The sequence below is a fragment of the Syngnathus scovelli genome, chromosome 2, assembly GCF_024217435.2.
Source record: "Syngnathus scovelli strain Florida chromosome 2, RoL_Ssco_1.2, whole genome shotgun sequence".
Taxonomy (NCBI): domain Eukaryota; kingdom Metazoa; phylum Chordata; class Actinopteri; order Syngnathiformes; family Syngnathidae; genus Syngnathus; species Syngnathus scovelli.
The window spans coordinates 12,971,356-12,988,615 of NC_090848.1; the positions used below are offsets into that span (position 1 = coordinate 12,971,356).

Below are 17,260 nucleotides of genomic sequence, written 5' to 3' on the forward strand. Positions count from 1 at the left end.
GAATAAGGAAGTTCAGTTTTTGTGGGTTTGTCTCACTGGGTCCTAACGTCACTCGGCGCAGTCAGTACTACAGAGGGAAGTGTTGAGAATCCATTCAGGGCGCACAAGAGGAGTGGAGGAGTCTGGTGGTTAGGATGAAGATCCTGAAGATCCTGAAGAAACCTGTATCAGAGCAGTGATTTGATTCTTTGCTAACAAATCCACTATTTCTGTATGTATCTCAACTTCACAATTGCAATTCAACATTTTAACGCTATAGTGCAAATGAGGGGTGACCCTATCAAATATTAATATAGATCAGCTGAAAAAAACAGTATTGTATTGTATCAGTCTACATCCAAAGAGATTAGCAGTCATATGCAAGCAGTCCATTCCCAACTCCACCCCTGGTCTTATATCATGCAGCATCACCTTATACCTAATGTAAAAAAAAAGAAAAAAAAGAAATGAATGTATTGAGGGGCGGCTCGGTGGCGCAGTGGGTAGCACGTCCGCCTCACAGTTAGGAGGGTGCGGGTTCGATTCCACCTCCGGCCCTCCCTGTGCGGAGTTTGCATGTTCTCCCCGAGCCCGCGTGGGTTTTCTCCGGGCACTCCGGTTTCCTCCCACATCCCAAAAACATGCTTGGTAGGCCGATTGATCACTCCAAATTGTCCCTAGGTGTGAGTGCGAGTGCGAATGGTTGTTTGTCTCTGTGTGCCCTGCGATTGGCTGGCAACCAGTTCAGGGTGTCCCCCGCCTACTGCCCGATGACGGCTGGGATAGGCTCCAGCACGCCCGCGACCCCCGTGGGGACTAAGCGGTTCAGAAAATGGATGGATGGATGGATGAATGTATTGATATAAACTTGAATTGATACATTGCACCCCAGAAGGTATAATTTGTTTGTATTAGACTTTATTCAGGTTATTTCTCAGGTTCTTTTATTTTGTATTTCTTTTATTCACGTGCAGTACCTTTTTATGTTTGCGGTTGAATTTATATAACCCAAATATTTGGAATAAATGAGTCATATTTTCTCATACCTGACTATTTGTTTGAATAGTATCACTTGATCAAGTTTCTTCTAACGTGTTTAGACTAAGAAATATATTGGAGAATGTATAATTCCTGATATCATATTGAATCAATATTGGTATTATCAAATACTACTCTGACTGCAATATCGGTACCATATTGAAAATGGAAAAAGTTATATTAGGACATCATGCACTAGCACAGTACTAGTAAATGTTGCTGAATGAAATAAACTAAATTATGACATGGCACTTTTGACCTCTGAGTGGTCTTTGTGTTTAATCTGTGTGAAGATTAACATGGTTAGTTTTGTGAACTAGCAACAACCAAAGCAAATACATTTTAAAATCGATCAAAGATGTGACAGCAGAATACCCAACAAATTACTGTTTCTTATTGAACTGGTCTCGTCTCTTAGTTTAAAATTATAATTCATAAAAAGAAATACAGTTGTCCTTCTAATTCAGTGGTTCTTAACCTGGGTTCCATCCAACCCTAGGGGTTCGTTGAGTCCATGGGCAATCCTGATCATTTGAATCAGGTGTGTTGCAGCAGGGAGACCTATAAAACAGGCCCTCGAGGACCAGAATTGCCCACCCCTGATGTAAGGGGTTCGGCAGAACACTCGCTGTGGAGGTCACCTGATTTATGATGTAAATTTGTGATGATGCATATCTAAACTGGTCTCAAGGAAACAGCACAAGTCACACTGATTTGCAGGTATGTAATTTGTTGTGAGTTCATTTAATGTGAGGGTTTTGTTGTTTGAACAAGGTGATGTTCATGCACGGCTCATTTTGTGCACCAGTAAAAAAAAATATATATATATATTGTCTTGAATTTGAAAACAATCATTTTATTTTTCAATTAACAGGTATTAGGTGAATCTGCATATGAAACTAGTGGGGTTCGGTACATCCAACAAGGTTAAGAACCACTGTTCTAATTACTGTAGTTAAAATGTTAAGGCTGTAACAAACTGGGTTAAAATGAATTTACTTAGGTGAGTCAATGGTGTTAAGCAATAGGCCTACTCATTTATGAGTGCAGTATACCAACCCAAGTGATTCATGAACAAAGATCAGAAACTATTCAGACCAAATCTTCTGGAGATCTTTTATTCAGGAGAAGCATAGCAAAAATTAGCATAATTTAAAGGGGCACAACCATGTGTTATTCCAGTTTATATATTCAAAAATATTTTCCTCTGGGAGCGATTTTATTCTTACTTAGTAGCAGAGTTCAAAGAGATCATGTGACGTCAGGTGAGTCACGTGATGTTTATAGCTGCAACGCCTTTTCCTGTCAAACAACTTGGGGAGATAAATTCACCATCTTGAAAGCCGCATTTGCGATTGTGACCACTGGTGACCTTCGGGTGAGTTAAATACTGACCAGACTTTCTTTAGTTTCGTTAGCGTTTCCCACAAATATTGAACTCGTTAGAATGCCGCCCGCAAACCTGAATGTTAGTTGGTGTTTTGCTAGCTGAAGGCTACTAAAGCAAGTTTACACTGAATAGGCAGTTCCGAAGAAATATTTCTACGTCACACTGTGATCAATACATATAAGCCAATATATTGATATACAATATATTGTGTACGTTTTCCCTCGGGGTTGATAAACGAGTTAAATCTGCAGTGTTCACATCACTTCTTAGCTAGCAAGTCACAGTAAGTTTTATAGCTTTGGGCGCGTTCGGAAATTACACTGCAGCGACCATTGTGTCATCCGACCATACGGAAACTGAATGCGTTGCTCAAATTTGCCGAACGGAAATTCACAATGCATAAAAAACGGTTTGCCGGTGTGCGCACTTGGCGCACCGACTGGCAACATGGTGCGCAATGCTGGCCGCGTTCGGAAATGAACTGGACCGGAACGCTGCATTCAGTTTCGTCACAAGCTTTAGAATTTTTCAACGTGCCCTTTGTATGGTCACGTAGGTTTTGTCTTAGTCAAGTACGTGGTACTTTTTTGTCCATAATCGTCAGGAAATTCCGTCTACGCTTTATTAGATTCACTCTATGTATCATATTAACTACTCAAATAAAAAAATGACAACGAATGTATCGCTCTGAATCGAACGAAGACTGAATTACATCATTCAGTCGGATCATTTCTGAGATTTGACATACCCAAATTGCAGTGTTTCCTGTTTTTTTTTTTTTTAACAGTTCTGGGAGGAATTTTTATAGTGGTCTTCCATACAATCAAACCCAATTGGAGCCCCCAGTTAAACAAAAAATCACAAACATCTTGCTTCTAAAACGGGTAATGTATTTTTCCTAATCCTTTTGTGAGTTAACATGTTGTAATACTGTGCTAATATTCATTGCTTATTTGATTTGACCAGATATTTGCCCATGCTGGTCCTGATCCAGTCATGGACATCTCCTTGTTTCTGGTTTTGGGCTATCTTGGCCTTGTCATGATTGCTCAAGGTGAGTGGTAGATCGCATTGAGGATTGTCAACATGAGCATTGTTCTCATTTTTTGTTTTCATGCAATTACAGCTAAAGATTGTTCCAGGCCTACATTAAGCAGCAACACAAACCTCAACGATGACGACTTGCTTAAAGATACATTTCCAGATGGGAGCAAAGCTAATCTTGTCTGCGCTTTGGGTTACCAGTGGAAGGGGGGGCTTCAATATGTCACATGTACAGATGGTGTGTGGAGTCCTGTGACCATAAAATGCGACAGTGAGTTTGAATTAATTATAAATGATATGAACGGAGACCATATTTGTCTATTAAGAATCCTGCATCCAAATTAGGGTTGCACATCTCTTCAATAGAAGACAATTTTATCTAAATCGATGGGATTCAAAAGCGATTCTTAAAGTTGAAAGATTTGATTCAGTGCAATTAGTTCAATTTTATATGGTACCACTCATTTCGAGATTGTATGTATGTGATGCTGAATTTCTCATTGTCATTTTATGACAAACATTTGAGCTGGGTTCAATTCGAGGTACACATCTTTAAAACGATTTGTATGATTCAAATGTTTTTTCCCTTTTACACCCCTAATATAATATATCAATACTTTATTGTTATATAATACTTGAATGGTTTTTGGGTTTTTTTAGAAATTTCCTGTGGTGCTGCAGAGGAAGTAGAGCATGGGATTGTTGGTTATCCAAATGGTGTTGACTTTGGTGCCCAATTATCCATCACTTGTAATAGAGGGTAAGAAAAATGACAAATCGTTCTAAACTTTGTGGCCTATCTTGCATTAATTGCTGTTTCATTGAATAGAGAAGCATTAGGTTTATACTGATACTGACTGATACTTTTTTGAGTAATTTGTGCTTGTGCTTAAGCGACTGTTTCTTTTAAATGTGATAGGCCGGGCATTTGTTTGCGTTTATCTGAAGTTGTCATACTTACAGTTACATATTGGTTGGTGCCGCTCAACGCACTTGTTTGTCGGATGGATCCTGGAGTAACCACCCACCCCGCTGTATTGGTAGTTGACTTGAGTTTCTTCACCTATCAAGACTGGTGCACGTGACAGTTTTTACTAGTTATCATTTTTCACTTGCAGCGGTGACCTGTGATCCTCCACCAAAAGTGGCTCAAGGCAATTTCAACCCTCTTATGGACGTCTACCAGTATGACGACATTGTACAATACTCCTGTGACCAAGGTTATGTTCTCAATGGATCCAAACTTCGACATTGTTCCGATGATGGACAATTCAAACCTGGTCCACCTGTTTGTGTCGGTGAGTGTTGCTTTGGTACCCACCCACTCCTTTCCCAAGATCATCAATAATCTGATGAGTTCTTCTTTCCCGCAGAGGTTAACTGTCGTGAGCTGGAGATTATAAATGCCGAGATGGTTTCAGGCGCTCGACCCCCGTACGGGTACATGGCGTCCGTGACGTTTGAGTGCATATCTGGATACGAGATGGTTGGCTCTTCCACCGTGACGTGTGACATCAACAGCCGCTGGTTACCGAAACTTCCAAGTTGTAAGCGTAAGTCATTTCCTGACCTCTTGGTGTGAAAGGAATCACACACTGAAATTCTTGAATGCAGTCTGTCGGACCAACTGTGTTTTGTTAACTCAGTTCAGTGTTTATAGTCGATAGATTGTTGCACTACCGCACCGTGTGAACTTTTACTGACACAAGAAAATCCCATTGTTGTCGCGTGACTTAAGTATACTGTTGAGTAAAAGATTTAAAAAGGAGGGCTGACCGTGTTGCTAAGGCAACAGTCAGTCTTTGACAGTCTTTTTCTTTGCTTCTAAAGGAAAAGAAAGTCCTAAACCGACTACGACGGTTACAACGGTTACAACCCCCAAGACCAAAATGACGCCAACAGGTATATGTTTGAATAGGATTCAAAAAGAGTCCTGATTGCTCTCCTGGCCAACTTTCTTGTACTTTCTTTAAACTTGGACCTCAATTGTAGACATTGTAGTAATCTCGCGACTTGTGTTCCCTCTCGCGGCGTTTTTCCAATATGAATGCGTTTTGAATTGGTTACTATTTGTCCGCCGCAGGAGGCTCACAGTTAGGAGGGTACCGGTTCGATTCCACCTCCGGCCCTCCCTATGTGGAAATTGCATGTTCTCCCCATTCCTGCGTGGGTTTTCTGCGGCCACTCCGGGGTTTCCTCCCACATCCCAAAAACGCGCTTGGCAGGCCAATTGAGCACTCCAAATTGTCCCTAGGTGCGAGTGCGACTGGTTGTTCGTGTCTGTGTGCCCTGCGTTTGGCTGGCAACCAGTCCAGGGTGTCCCCTGCCTACTGCTCGATGACTGCTGAGATAGGCTCCAGCGCACCCGCGACCCCCGTGGTTTGGAAAATGGATGGATTAATTTGTTCACCGCTAGATGGCACTAAATATCATACGTTGTTTCTTTTAAGTTTACAAACCTTGGCTTGAACATCTACCAAACATTTGAGTCAACAGAATTTTTTGGGGATATCTTGATTCAACCTGTATTTTATCATTTCAGCCTCTTCTGAACCAGATCCTGAAACGGGAAACAGTAAGTAGAGATAATGTCTTCTGAATTAAATTCTTCAAGTAGAGTAGACTACGTTTCTGGTAATCTGCTGGTTCGAACCTTTCTGACTTTTTTTTTTTTTTCTTCCCCCCCGCCTTCTAGAAAATGATGGTAGTCATTTGGGGATGTCTCTGGGTATTGCTTTTGCAGGTGAGTTTCAATCAGTGTAATAGCCACAACACTGTATTCTGTTATTCCATTAACTATCATATTTATATTGTGACTTTGCGAGTATAAAACATGTTATGCTTAATTCATGCAGAAACCAAGTACAGTAATTCCCTCGCGTTCACATACTTATTCTTGCAACTGGGAAGAGGTTTTGCAGTTCAAATGATGTACCGTGTATATATTTGTGATTTGTTGGATTGGTCATTGAGTCCGATCTGTTTTTCTTTCTTGGTCCTCAGTCATCATTGGATTAGCTATCGCCATTATCATTGGATGCTATTACTTTGGATGCCTTGCATTTATCAACAAAAAGAGCAAAAATGGGTAAACTGTCCTTTTGTAGACTCCAAACCTATCTGCAGGTGTGAGTGTAAGTGGTTGTTTGTCTATTTGTGCTATTTGGCTGGCGACCAGTTTGGGGTGTACCCCGCCTCTCGCCCAAAGACAGCTGGGATGGGCTCCAGCATGTCCGCAACCCTCGTGAGGAGAAGCATGAATGAATGAATTAATGTTCTTTTCTATAACCAAATATGCAGACTAACCACTTTATGGCTCTGGTCTTTTTGTGCAATTACAGGCTTTTGCTATTACGCTCTTTATACTGCCTTTCCTTTTTTTTTTTAGCTACTGTTTTTTAATGTAGGTTTTTGGTCTTGTGTGCCTTTCTGAATGGGCATAGAGGGCATCAGAGGGTGAATGGGTGATTTGGACCCCTTCTGTTAGTGACACAAGTGCTGAATGGCTCTTACCCGAAGTAGGCTGAATATGAAATAGAAGCTGCTGATGTTTTTTTTTTTTTTTTTTTTTAATATAAACAATACATTATGTAAAGTCAATGAAATGTTATAATCCCAGCCTAGAGGCAGTTGCTGGTAACGGTCGCAAAATATAAAAATGTAAAAAAAAATTTACATTTTGCATTAAGTTTGATGCAAACTTAAACTCGATCTGATTTGAGCTTAGTGTTTTCGAGGCACTCGAAGACACTTGGGTCACTGCTGTGGTTGCATTCTTTCTCTGAGCTTGAATACATTTCTCTGGGAGCCCTTTTCCCTCCGCCAACTTTTGCCAGCCCTTTTTATTTTTTCTGCACATGCACATATCTGTTGACTGCTCATTACTGGATTGCAGCTATCGGAAAGGCCACTCCGACCATGAGGCTACCACAGATGTGGAGGGAATGGTGCTCTCGGTAAGACACTAGGTGATGCTGAGGGCTTGGTTCCAAATTCGTCATTTTTTTTTTATTGTTTTACAGTATACTGAAAACAATTGTCTTTCACATTAAAATGTGAATATAAAGTTGAGAATTTCAATGGTTTAGGATGAAATTGTAAATGTATCGGCACCGTTTGAGTTGAGATTGTGTTACTTTAAAATGTACCAGTTGTTCCTGTTTCACATGGCTGCAGGCTGTTATTCCGCATGGTCTAATTTACCTGGTTCTATTCTTCACAGTGATGGCAGGACTCCTGCTGGCACAACATTGCTAGAAATGGGAAGAGGACTGTAACTGATGTCCGTGTCGAGTGGACGGCGAATTAGTTTCTCATGACAGATCAGTAACACGTTCCAGTTAGCACTATGCTCGAGTTTTGGTTTTTGTCAGCGCATTTGTGAAAACAATAATATACGTAAGAGTTCCCTTCACTTTTACTTCTAATTTTCCACTTACATTGTAATGCAGGCAGTGCATCATAGGTATGCCTAAATGGAAAATGAACTTCCCACGATCAGTACAATTTGACTCGGTGGTCGAAAGCGAATGTGCTCTTTGCTTCAAGCGTGTCAGATGTTCCCCAATAATCCCAATGGGATCTCTAAGATGGAAGGAGGAAGAAGTTTATTATTTATGTCTTTGTGCACTTCAAGTCTATTAATTTTGGCAATTATGACTGCCAAAGATTTGCATTGTCATAAACCTGCTGTGTGACAGCTGTGAGAGGTTTTGTTATGGCTAAAAAAAAAATGAATGTATTGTAAATTGCCACTAGTTAAACGTTACCTTTAAGCACTGTTTAATTTGTTTGCTCTGATTTAAAATAAGCTTTGATTTATAACTTATGTATTATGACTGCCAAAGATTTGTATTGTCATAAACCCGCTCATGAGAGGTTTTTGTCTTGGCTGAAAAAAAAAAAATGTAAATTGCCACTAGTTACCTTTTAAGCACTGTTCAATTTGTTGGGTTTTCCCCTATTTAAAATGTTTTAGAAGGTAAATTAAATAAAGTGTAAGAATAGCCATCATGTTTCTGGTGTTAATGTATGTTTTAAACTGGCCTGACTCTTGTCAAGACTTGGTTATATAGCTTGTGAATTATTTACAGTTAATATGAAACACAAAAACAGCAGAATACTATTGGCAAATTCATAATTGCAATGATTCTTAAGTGTGGCATTCAGAATGTGATTAAAAATTTAGACGCCACTTAGATTGTAATGCAATCTAATACCTGGGGTGATTTAACTATTGACCACAGTGCCACCTTGTGGACTAATACTTAACTGCTTGTTTCTTGGTCAATTTATCACAAACCAAATTACAGACGTCACTGGCAAACATAACTTTATTACTGTTTACACATTTGTTCAAATTGATTGTAGGAATAGCAGATTGGGTCGAATGAAGATTTAAAACATTGCTGAATCCAGTTTTCAATTATATTATTGGAGTCGTCCACGTCATTTGTGTGGATGAAGTTAACTTGGTCTGAATCAGTTAACAGAGTAATGACGTTTCCATTGGTTCAAGGTGCGACGAGATGTGTCCTTCACTGTAACCGATTTCAAATGGTGCTAGAAACGAGAGCAGACTCTGAGCGCCAGAAGAAACCGGTCAACCTTGGAGAAAGGACAAAGGGCTCCGGCTGCCAAAACATCACTGGCCATTTGATGCTGATTGAGTGGAACTTTTCCCGGCACTGCTGACTTTTCCTGGCAGGTGACTCACCTCCCACCCTAAGAACACTGATTTCAAATGGTGCTAGATGGATGACAATACTCTAAGCCACCATCTGAAGCCAGCTTCCAAGGGGGGCATTTCAGACAAGGAACATCCTAGAATGTGGTGAAAACAGTCACTCTTGAACCTTGAATTACAACAATGACAAAATAGCCAACTAACACCAAAAAGATTTATTTGCTTTATCGGACACACTTAAAGAGCAAACTAACAACCCTCTCAGCGGGAGGTGGTCTGTGTAAACCAAATAAATTCCCGCAGGCACCAGAAAGTGCAACTTTGAAGCTTTTTGTTAACCACCTATGGCTGTTTTCACAACAGATATATTTAAATGGGAGCTGCAGATGGACACTAGTGGCAAGAAATAGTAATAATACCATGATCTACCTCTTCAGTCCAGCCCAAAAGTATTGGAACAGCAAGGTAAATTCCTGTCTTATTTGTATAAGCTCAAAATTCCAGCTACTATTTACAAATTGAAATAAATGTTAAAAATAAAAGATGGATTTCTGAACCTAATATTTATGTTTTGATCTAAAATAGAAACTGACATTTTAGGGGGGGGGGGGTAGTCTGTGATTCCTTCCATTTGGGATGGGAGTCAACTTTACCTATAATCACAGAATTGCGACAGAGCAGGATAAAAAGTGAGAGCAGACGGGAGTGGGATCCTCAAGAAGGCAAATCAAGAAAATTAATGAGTGAAGCTTTCCAGTCTCTGCGATCACAAGGAAGTACAAATCAGTGGTTGGCAACAGGAGCCATGAGGCACACTCAATAACATAGTGAGAGAAGGCGGGGCCAGCCCAGGTATCGTCTGCACACCGAGTGGCTTGAAAATGCAAATCAACTCACCTCTTTCTAAAAGGACTACTGATAAACAATCCCTTCTGAAAACACACACCTACAAGCACTCTGTCTATTTTGTGTGCGTCCAGCGACGACTCCCTCAAATAGCTCTCGGTTTAAACACCGCTCAAAGTCAAACAAAGGAAGTAAAGCAAGTCAACCTAAAAAACATCCCCTATTTATTTTCACAGTAAGATGAAAGACAAAAGGTTACTTATCACGCATCAGATGGAACAGGCCAAGCCTTTTTCTTTTTGAGTTGTTTGCAAGGTCATATACACTATGCGTGTGTTTACATAATTGCCGCACAGATAACAATGTATATGTAAGGTGACCGGCTTCTTCGCCTGGCTGACTGTACACGACTATCACGCTCCGTTGTGCCTGCTTGATGTTTGTGTGCGACTGGACCTGTTGTGTAACGCTTATAAAACATTTAAAGAGACAGCAGGCCTTCGTAGCAAGGCCGGCGGTCAAAATTGGACCGTGGCAAATGCAAAATCCAGTTTATACAAATGCGTACCTAGTTCAAAGTTTAGAGTCGACTCTACTTTCTGGCCTTCTAGTTATGTATGACCACAATGACTTTGCAAACACAACTCAGCTGCCTAGATCTCATTCAAGTCAGGATTTAAACAAGGATACAAGAAACTGAAAGACAAACAATAGGTTTAAAATGTAGTATCATAAATTAGCAGGTTAACCCAAAAGCACATGACAATGATACCACCAGGGGCGGAGCTACATGGTGGCCAGGGCCAGCACCACATCCAGTAGAAGCTTTTGACACCTGTGATGGCGTGAAATAATGCAATAACGCAAGCAAAAACAGACCAGAGTTCAAAGCAATGTTTACAATTGTCAATATTTAAGCCATTTTAAAGTCATTGTGCTTTCTAGACATGATTTGAATGAATGAGACATTAACTGTAGTATGCAAAATGTTGTCGGCCATCAGTGACAATTGACGAGTGAATCAGTGTATGAGATAAGGTAGACTATAAGTAAAGCAGTGGCAAAGAAAATGGCATTATTTAATAATTTAATGTCAACAAAATGTTGCTTTTGTCTCTGCTTGTATTTTGAGCATGTTGGGCAAGATTCTGCATACGTGGGCACTTGATTTCATGAGACCTTCCCTGTGGATGGTATGCTCCTGACTTTTCAGTTCCAAAGGTGGTTATAAAAATGCAAACGGTATGGCCACTCAGGCCACCCCAGAGAAACATTCTCTGACTACGCCCCTGGACCACAGGCAAGCGTCTCTCAAACTTCAAAACCTGTCATTGAAAGAAGTGATTCTGGATCAATTGATGGCTGAACTCCATCAGGCACCCAATTGTGCTGCGCTACGCACCTCGGACAGCCAGCATGGCGACTCGGATCCAACAAGAGCGCCGTTTGGCACCGCGGCGTGTGATGCGGCAACGATTTTAGGAATTGAACAGGAGTGAAACCAAAGCAGAGTCAACAGGACAGCAGGGTAAACAGCTTCCCTTGCTTTCTCCGATTAGCTCCAGCGCTTTCTCTCCCTCATCCTGAGATGTGACATTTAGCCCCTCCCACGACTCCTCTCCATGATAGAGCGAGAGAGAGAGAGAGAGAGACAGAGAGAGAGGAAGAGAGAGCGAGCCAAACGAGGTGACGAGAAGTCCAGCCCAGAAAGAACTGCGTCACCACCGCCGCCTCGTCTAACTACGCAGGGGCGAATGCGTCTTAGAAAGAATTTCAGCAAATCCCAGCAGCCCTGCGAGGTGAAAACATGTCACATGACCACAGACACCAATCTGTTATCTAATTGCAGAGCGGGACCTCGACCGGTTTTTCATCCATGCTTGACTCCTTCCGCCTCTCCACTCGAGCGCTACCAACTTTGTCCTTCTTGTCAGACACACCCACGCGACGAAGGCGTGAACAAATATGGCGTCACCTGAGGCCGTACGAGAACAGATGTGACTGTAGTCACCTTCCAGATCATGTGGCAAAAAAAACAAAACCATGCTCCCACAGCCCGACAGTTCTCGATCAAACATCCCCGACCATGCTCGACCATTGTAGCTTCCAGAAGAGCGTGCCGTTTAACCCTTGGGTCGGCCCGATTTCAGTTGGAGCCGCATCCTATCAAAACAATTGTGGTACATCTTCAGCATCCATGTTGAAACTCGTGTGGCCGGCTCGCTGGAGCTACACAGCACGCACAAACACAAACACACATGCAGGCACATTTAGTAGCTGGTGACGGGAAGAACACATCACAACTACCAAGGAGAAGGAAGATGAGGAAGCCTCGTCTGGCCGAAACCACAACGTCCACTCCAGGTGGAAAACTCCATGACCGTGGGCTCCTGTTAACACAGCTTTTTGTTTTGTCCGGACATGAAAAAAAGTGACGTAGCAACTAATCCAAAAAAAAAAAAGCGATTTCTCTCTCCTGTGTCTGACTCGCTTGCCCTCGCTCCCTCCCTCGCAGCATCTCGCTGGCTTTATTTTCATCTGCTCACAACAGCCCGACTACAATTAGCCTGCCACTTTCAGCACAAATACACACAAAGTGATCAGACTCCACACAGATGCGTGCGCGCGTGCGCACAGCCTCGCTCGCGCACGCTCGCGCCGTTCCTCTTTCCGAGTGTGACGCAGCATTTAATTCTCAGTGCTTCTGTATCACTGTTAGCTGCTCCATCACACTGAGACAAAATCGCTAGCTGAGCAAGAGTACAAGATCTTTAAAGGGACCAAAACAGCACATTTTCCTGCTCTCTTCTCCATGACTTTGCTGTCCTTGTTCCCCCCTTTATCACCTCTTTGGATTGTCTCACTCTCTTTCTCTCTCTTTGCAAGAGACACATTCTGACGCTTCACTCTAAAGTAAGGCCGAGCCTCTTCCATCACCTGACAGCACCCGGCTTTTAAAGGGACATCACCAGCTTGGACAACAACAATAATAGATGTGGGCCCTTTAAATGTGGGATGTTGCTAATCGGTCACAGAAAATGTTGCCGTGTGACGCTTATCGAACGTATTCATTATTATCTTGTGTAATCATTGAAAGAAATTTCTGTTAGTCCTTCCGAACAATATAGAACAAATTAAATCAGAAATAAATTTCCATATACAACTTTAAATTTACATCATATATCCTATGTATACTTAGATTTGAAGTAAAGTTCTCATGGTATGAATTTCATCATATACGTCTTGTGCCAGTGCCACTTTTCAAAGCTCTTGGAAAGATGCCTATTTCACTGATACGCAAAAAGAAACAAAAGAAGGTAAACAAACAAACAAACAAACAAACAAACAAACAAACAAACAAACAAACAAACAAACAAACAAACAAACAAACAAGCATACATGCCTGTTTACCTGATCCTGTGTTAAATTCAAACCTCGTCTCATCTGTTGTCACCAGCTCCTGTCCCAAATATGCACACTGTCAATGAAAACAACAAGTATTAGCGACCCCCCCCCCCTCTACATACACCTCCTCATCCCCCCACTCCCTTTGCAGATTCCAGAGGAAAACGTGTTATTATTCCAAGACACGTCAAACAGTGCGCGGTGGATTTCAACACTTCCTCTGAGCACAGCACACTGCGGCCTCAAAGTCTTGAACTGGCCAAAATGACCCTTGTCCAGAAACAATGGCAGGTTCTGACGCACTTGTAAATTCTGGTGTTTTTATTTTAATGTCAGCAACTACTGCTAACTTTAAATGCTTAATGTTGAGAGAATCTCATAGTGACAAGCTTGTCTTGTTGTTATTATCCTACATATTTACCTTCTCAAGCAACAATGCATACGTATGATGGTTATAAAGTTTGTATGATGTTTATGTGATATTTCTACTGTATTTTTACATTTTATGTTCTTATGAAGCGCTTTGTTATGGCGAAAGCGCTATAAAAATAAAGTCCTATTACTATTCCTATCCCTTCTTTTGCTGTTTAGCTTTAATAATGCAATAGCTACTTTTGTTGTATTTTTACTGTGTTAAGTCGTTATTATTGGGCTATGACGTCACGTACTTTTTTTTAAACTGATGCCCAGTATTAAATGACGGCGCGCTCAAACAAATAAAATGATCCGATTCCCTTCATGCAAATTTGGGCTTGGTAAACGATATGAAGCAAACAGTGCCCCTTGGTGTTCGTTAAGCAAACTACACCCAGAAAGCTTTGTTTACGTCGGGAATAAAAAGTGCGTATGACATAGAAACCTCTGGATGGATGGAGTTGATCCAGGGCCTGTGCACTGCAGCATTTTGGTTCATCAATTCCTAAAATCGTATCTGAAATTCCAAAATTAATGATAAAATAATAAATCTGGAGGTAATTTATTAAAGTGTTTTTTTTAATCAAGCATTACATACCATACATTTGCTCAAAGCCTATTTAATGGTACGACAAGTAACTTTCTTTTGTCATATGCTCGTGTTGCGTATTTAGATAGAATGCAAACACGGCGCAAGTGCGATCAAATCAATATTGAACGTCAGGATCTGGTAACTTCTAACCGAGTCAATTAGTCAAGTCATATTTATACAGCAATTAATCATAAAGGTCTCGTGGGGCGTTAAAAAGTCACAATTGACAAATTTCATCTGTTGTTGTTGTTTTTAAATTCCAAACATATTAACCAAAGTAAATTGTGATAATAGTCGAGCATCAGTTCAGTCATTACGCAGTGCAGCGGTTCACCAACCTCTCACTCGTGAAGTAAATAGAAGTGCGCAACATCCTCCGGCAGCAAGCATCCGTCCAGCACCTCGTCATCTCAACCTGGAACGCGCTGTGCTTGCACACGTTGTGAAGGAAACAGCTGAGCGCCAATATATCGGCCTTGCTTTCCGGGTAAGGTAAGAAAAAAACACGCTGCCTACGACGCACTTCGTATTAGGCCATGCCTCATTTGGGTTGTTGCTTTCATAACACAGAAGGGCCATTCGAAGTCAATCATAAGTGAAACTACAATGACGTCATATTAATAGGGGAATGTACTGAACAGTAAATGCAAATTTTTTTTTACATTTGCTTCCTGCGCCGAACAAGTTTACATTTAGGAATTTGGGTTGGAATTACACAGCGGAAGGTAAAAAAAAAATCCTTATTTTAAAGGAGGTCACTTACCGAGAGCGCATCTTTCGCAATGGCGCCTCAAGAGTTACGACACCGCTTCCAGAATCTCCCATCCAGCTCCGGGTTGCCATTGAGGCCACCGTGGCTTGTCAAATAAACTCTACGCAACGACATTTTCACGGCAACACAAACAGGTCACGCCCATAGGAACACACCTCCGCTTTCTGATTGGACATTGCATCGAAATGCGTCGCACTCGTCACGTGCTTGTGACGTATGTGTTTACAAACAGGCAAAGAGCGGGCTGGATTTCACAAAGATGAAAAAGGGAGAGTATTCCTCACCTACTTCCGCTTTTGCTATGGCTTCGTTTCCGGCTTTCCATTTGGGTCAAAGAGAGCGCAAGTGTACATCATCTTCTCTCACTTATTTCCCCAGAATATGAAGGTAAACAACGATTTAAAATATTTTCTTCCTCTTGATAATAGCTTAGCACGTTTCTTTCATATTTCACTTGGTCATTCATGATTTTTTTTGTCTCTCACACACACGCGCGCACGCACCACACGACCCTCTGCACTGTCAGGCACCGCCCTTATCTATAACCTCCCTCATACAATTAAATTTAATTACTTTATTAGCGCGTAAGATACTTCCGACTTAGTTGTTGTAGATCAAGTGACTTGACCACTTTGTTGTTGTTTTTATATTCTATTTTTGTCACGTCTCGTCCCCAGTTTTGCTATGTGTCTAGGTTGCCATAGTTTCTGTTCGCGTCGCCCCTCCCCTCCTGTGTCACCTGTAATCGCGGTCACCTGTGTCGTGTTTCGTGTTTTGTATTTAAGTCCTGTCTGCGTGTCACTCCCGGTCGGGTCATTGTTGTTGTCGTACTGTCTTGCTGTCGGCATGTACTGCTGTTGTTTTGTTTCACGTCCCGGTCAGTAAATCAAGTTATTGTTTGTCAAGTCATGCCAGTTTGCCTTTTGAGTTCCTTTCAGTTAACCCTGGTCCAAGCTGCATTTGGTCGCCCTGCTCCATCCGGTCCATGACAAGTTTGTCTAAATATAAGAGGTAGCCGTTTGAACCATTTGAGTTTATTCTTGCATTTTCACGTGAGAGCGTGAAATGTATTTATTTTTAGTTGGACCCTTCATGAACAGCAGGGAGCGCCCTAACCTCACGTTCAAAGGTTACGTTCCTTCATTAGCATTTGGGTAAATGTGAATTGTTTTTAGTAATCAATCCATCCATTTTCTTTACTGTTTGCCTTAATTCAGGTGGTGAGCTTTGGGCCAGAGGCAGGACTGGACTGATTACCAACCAACCAACCCCGGGGCATATAAAAACAAATAATCCATCATCCTCACATTCACGCGATTACACCTATGTACAATGTTGTGTCTTCAATTAACGTGATATGGCTTTTTCCCCCCCTCAAACTAGGAGAAAAGTGACAAAAGCGCATGAAGAAGTTGCAAACTGAAGGTGAGACACTCAAACCCTTAACTTCAATATGAGGCATTGTGCTTGTGGGGTTTAGGAGCATTTTTCTATTTATTTTATGAAGGAGATGAATCAGCTTGTGTCATAGATTTGTGTTCCCAGAGCACCACATATTCAAAGGACACTCAATCACAGATTTGGTCAAAAGATGTGGTGATTGGCGCTATTCTCAAATAGCACTCAGCAGCCACTCCGCCAACTCTCGTATGTTCATATTGTTGCTGTAATTTTTCATTGTATATTTGTTGTGTGAGTATACAATTGTGTGCTGTGGAGAAACCAAATTTTGTAAATGATCACGATTGTGAGTCCAGCTGAATGAAGTCCAGGTTGTGCTGTGTTGGACAGCTTGGAATGGCTGGGAAAAAGACACATTGCCTTCCAAATTGTTTCCCCCTGCAGATGTTTGGAAACGCACAATGGCGGCATGCAGCAATGTGCAGGAAACAGATGTAATATCAACCAGAGTTTGTTGTTTATTAAAACTTTGGTGTCCGTGGAAACAAAGTAATAGTTGTTGGATTTTTGACTCTTAATCAGTTTATTTGTAAAACAATTTCCCTCAGGATTAAATACTGCAAAGGATTACACAACAGAGAATCATGAATCTCATTAATCCAGGGTGCACACAATAATCAATAATTTAGTCAA

The 17,260-nt window shown here is 41.3% G+C and overlaps 1 protein-coding gene and 2 long non-coding RNA genes across 14 annotated transcripts; 2 read left to right on the plus strand and 1 right to left on the minus strand.

Moving 5' to 3' along the window:
* Window positions 1–1,613: 1,613 nt before the first annotated feature.
* LOC125987871 (membrane cofactor protein) lies at window positions 1,614–8,461 on the plus strand. Of its 7 annotated transcripts, XM_049752431.1 has the most exons (14): window positions 2,229–2,395; window positions 3,195–3,291; window positions 3,374–3,461; window positions 3,534–3,722; window positions 4,112–4,211; window positions 4,415–4,491; window positions 4,570–4,749; window positions 4,825–5,004; window positions 5,282–5,353; window positions 5,994–6,026; window positions 6,147–6,194; window positions 6,455–6,539; window positions 7,347–7,407; window positions 7,674–8,461. In XM_049752431.1, the coding sequence occupies exons 3-14, from the start codon at window positions 3,404–3,406 to the stop codon at window positions 7,674–7,676; spliced, it is 1,086 nt and encodes a 361-aa protein (XP_049608388.1). In that variant the 5' UTR covers window positions 2,229–2,395; window positions 3,195–3,291; window positions 3,374–3,403; the 3' UTR covers window positions 7,677–8,461. The 7 variants fall into 7 exon arrangements, with proteins under 7 accessions (XP_049608387.1, XP_049608388.1, XP_049608389.1 ...); XM_049752430.1 differs by lacking the exons at window positions 2,229–2,395; window positions 7,674–8,461 and adding an exon at window positions 1,614–1,737 and having other exon boundaries at window positions 7,347–7,573; XM_049752432.1 differs by lacking the exon at window positions 7,347–7,407.
* A 305-nt stretch (window positions 8,462–8,766) lies between these two features.
* LOC125987892 (uncharacterized) lies at window positions 8,767–14,881 on the minus strand. The gene is made up of 3 exons (XR_007488179.1): window positions 14,733–14,881; window positions 14,248–14,319; window positions 8,767–13,461 (listed from the first exon to the last, which is right to left on the minus strand). It is a non-coding gene; the product is annotated as an uncharacterized lncRNA (long non-coding RNA).
* LOC125987888 (uncharacterized) lies at window positions 14,730–17,120 on the plus strand. Of its 6 annotated transcripts, none has more exons than XR_011088287.1 (5): window positions 14,730–14,886; window positions 15,399–15,553; window positions 16,095–16,177; window positions 16,248–16,295; window positions 16,384–17,120. It is a non-coding gene; the product is annotated as an uncharacterized lncRNA (long non-coding RNA). The 6 variants fall into 6 exon arrangements; XR_011088283.1 differs by having other exon boundaries at window positions 14,731–14,886; window positions 15,146–15,553; XR_011088286.1 differs by having other exon boundaries at window positions 14,733–14,881; window positions 15,146–15,553.
* The last annotated feature ends 140 nt before the right edge of the window (window positions 17,121–17,260 follow it).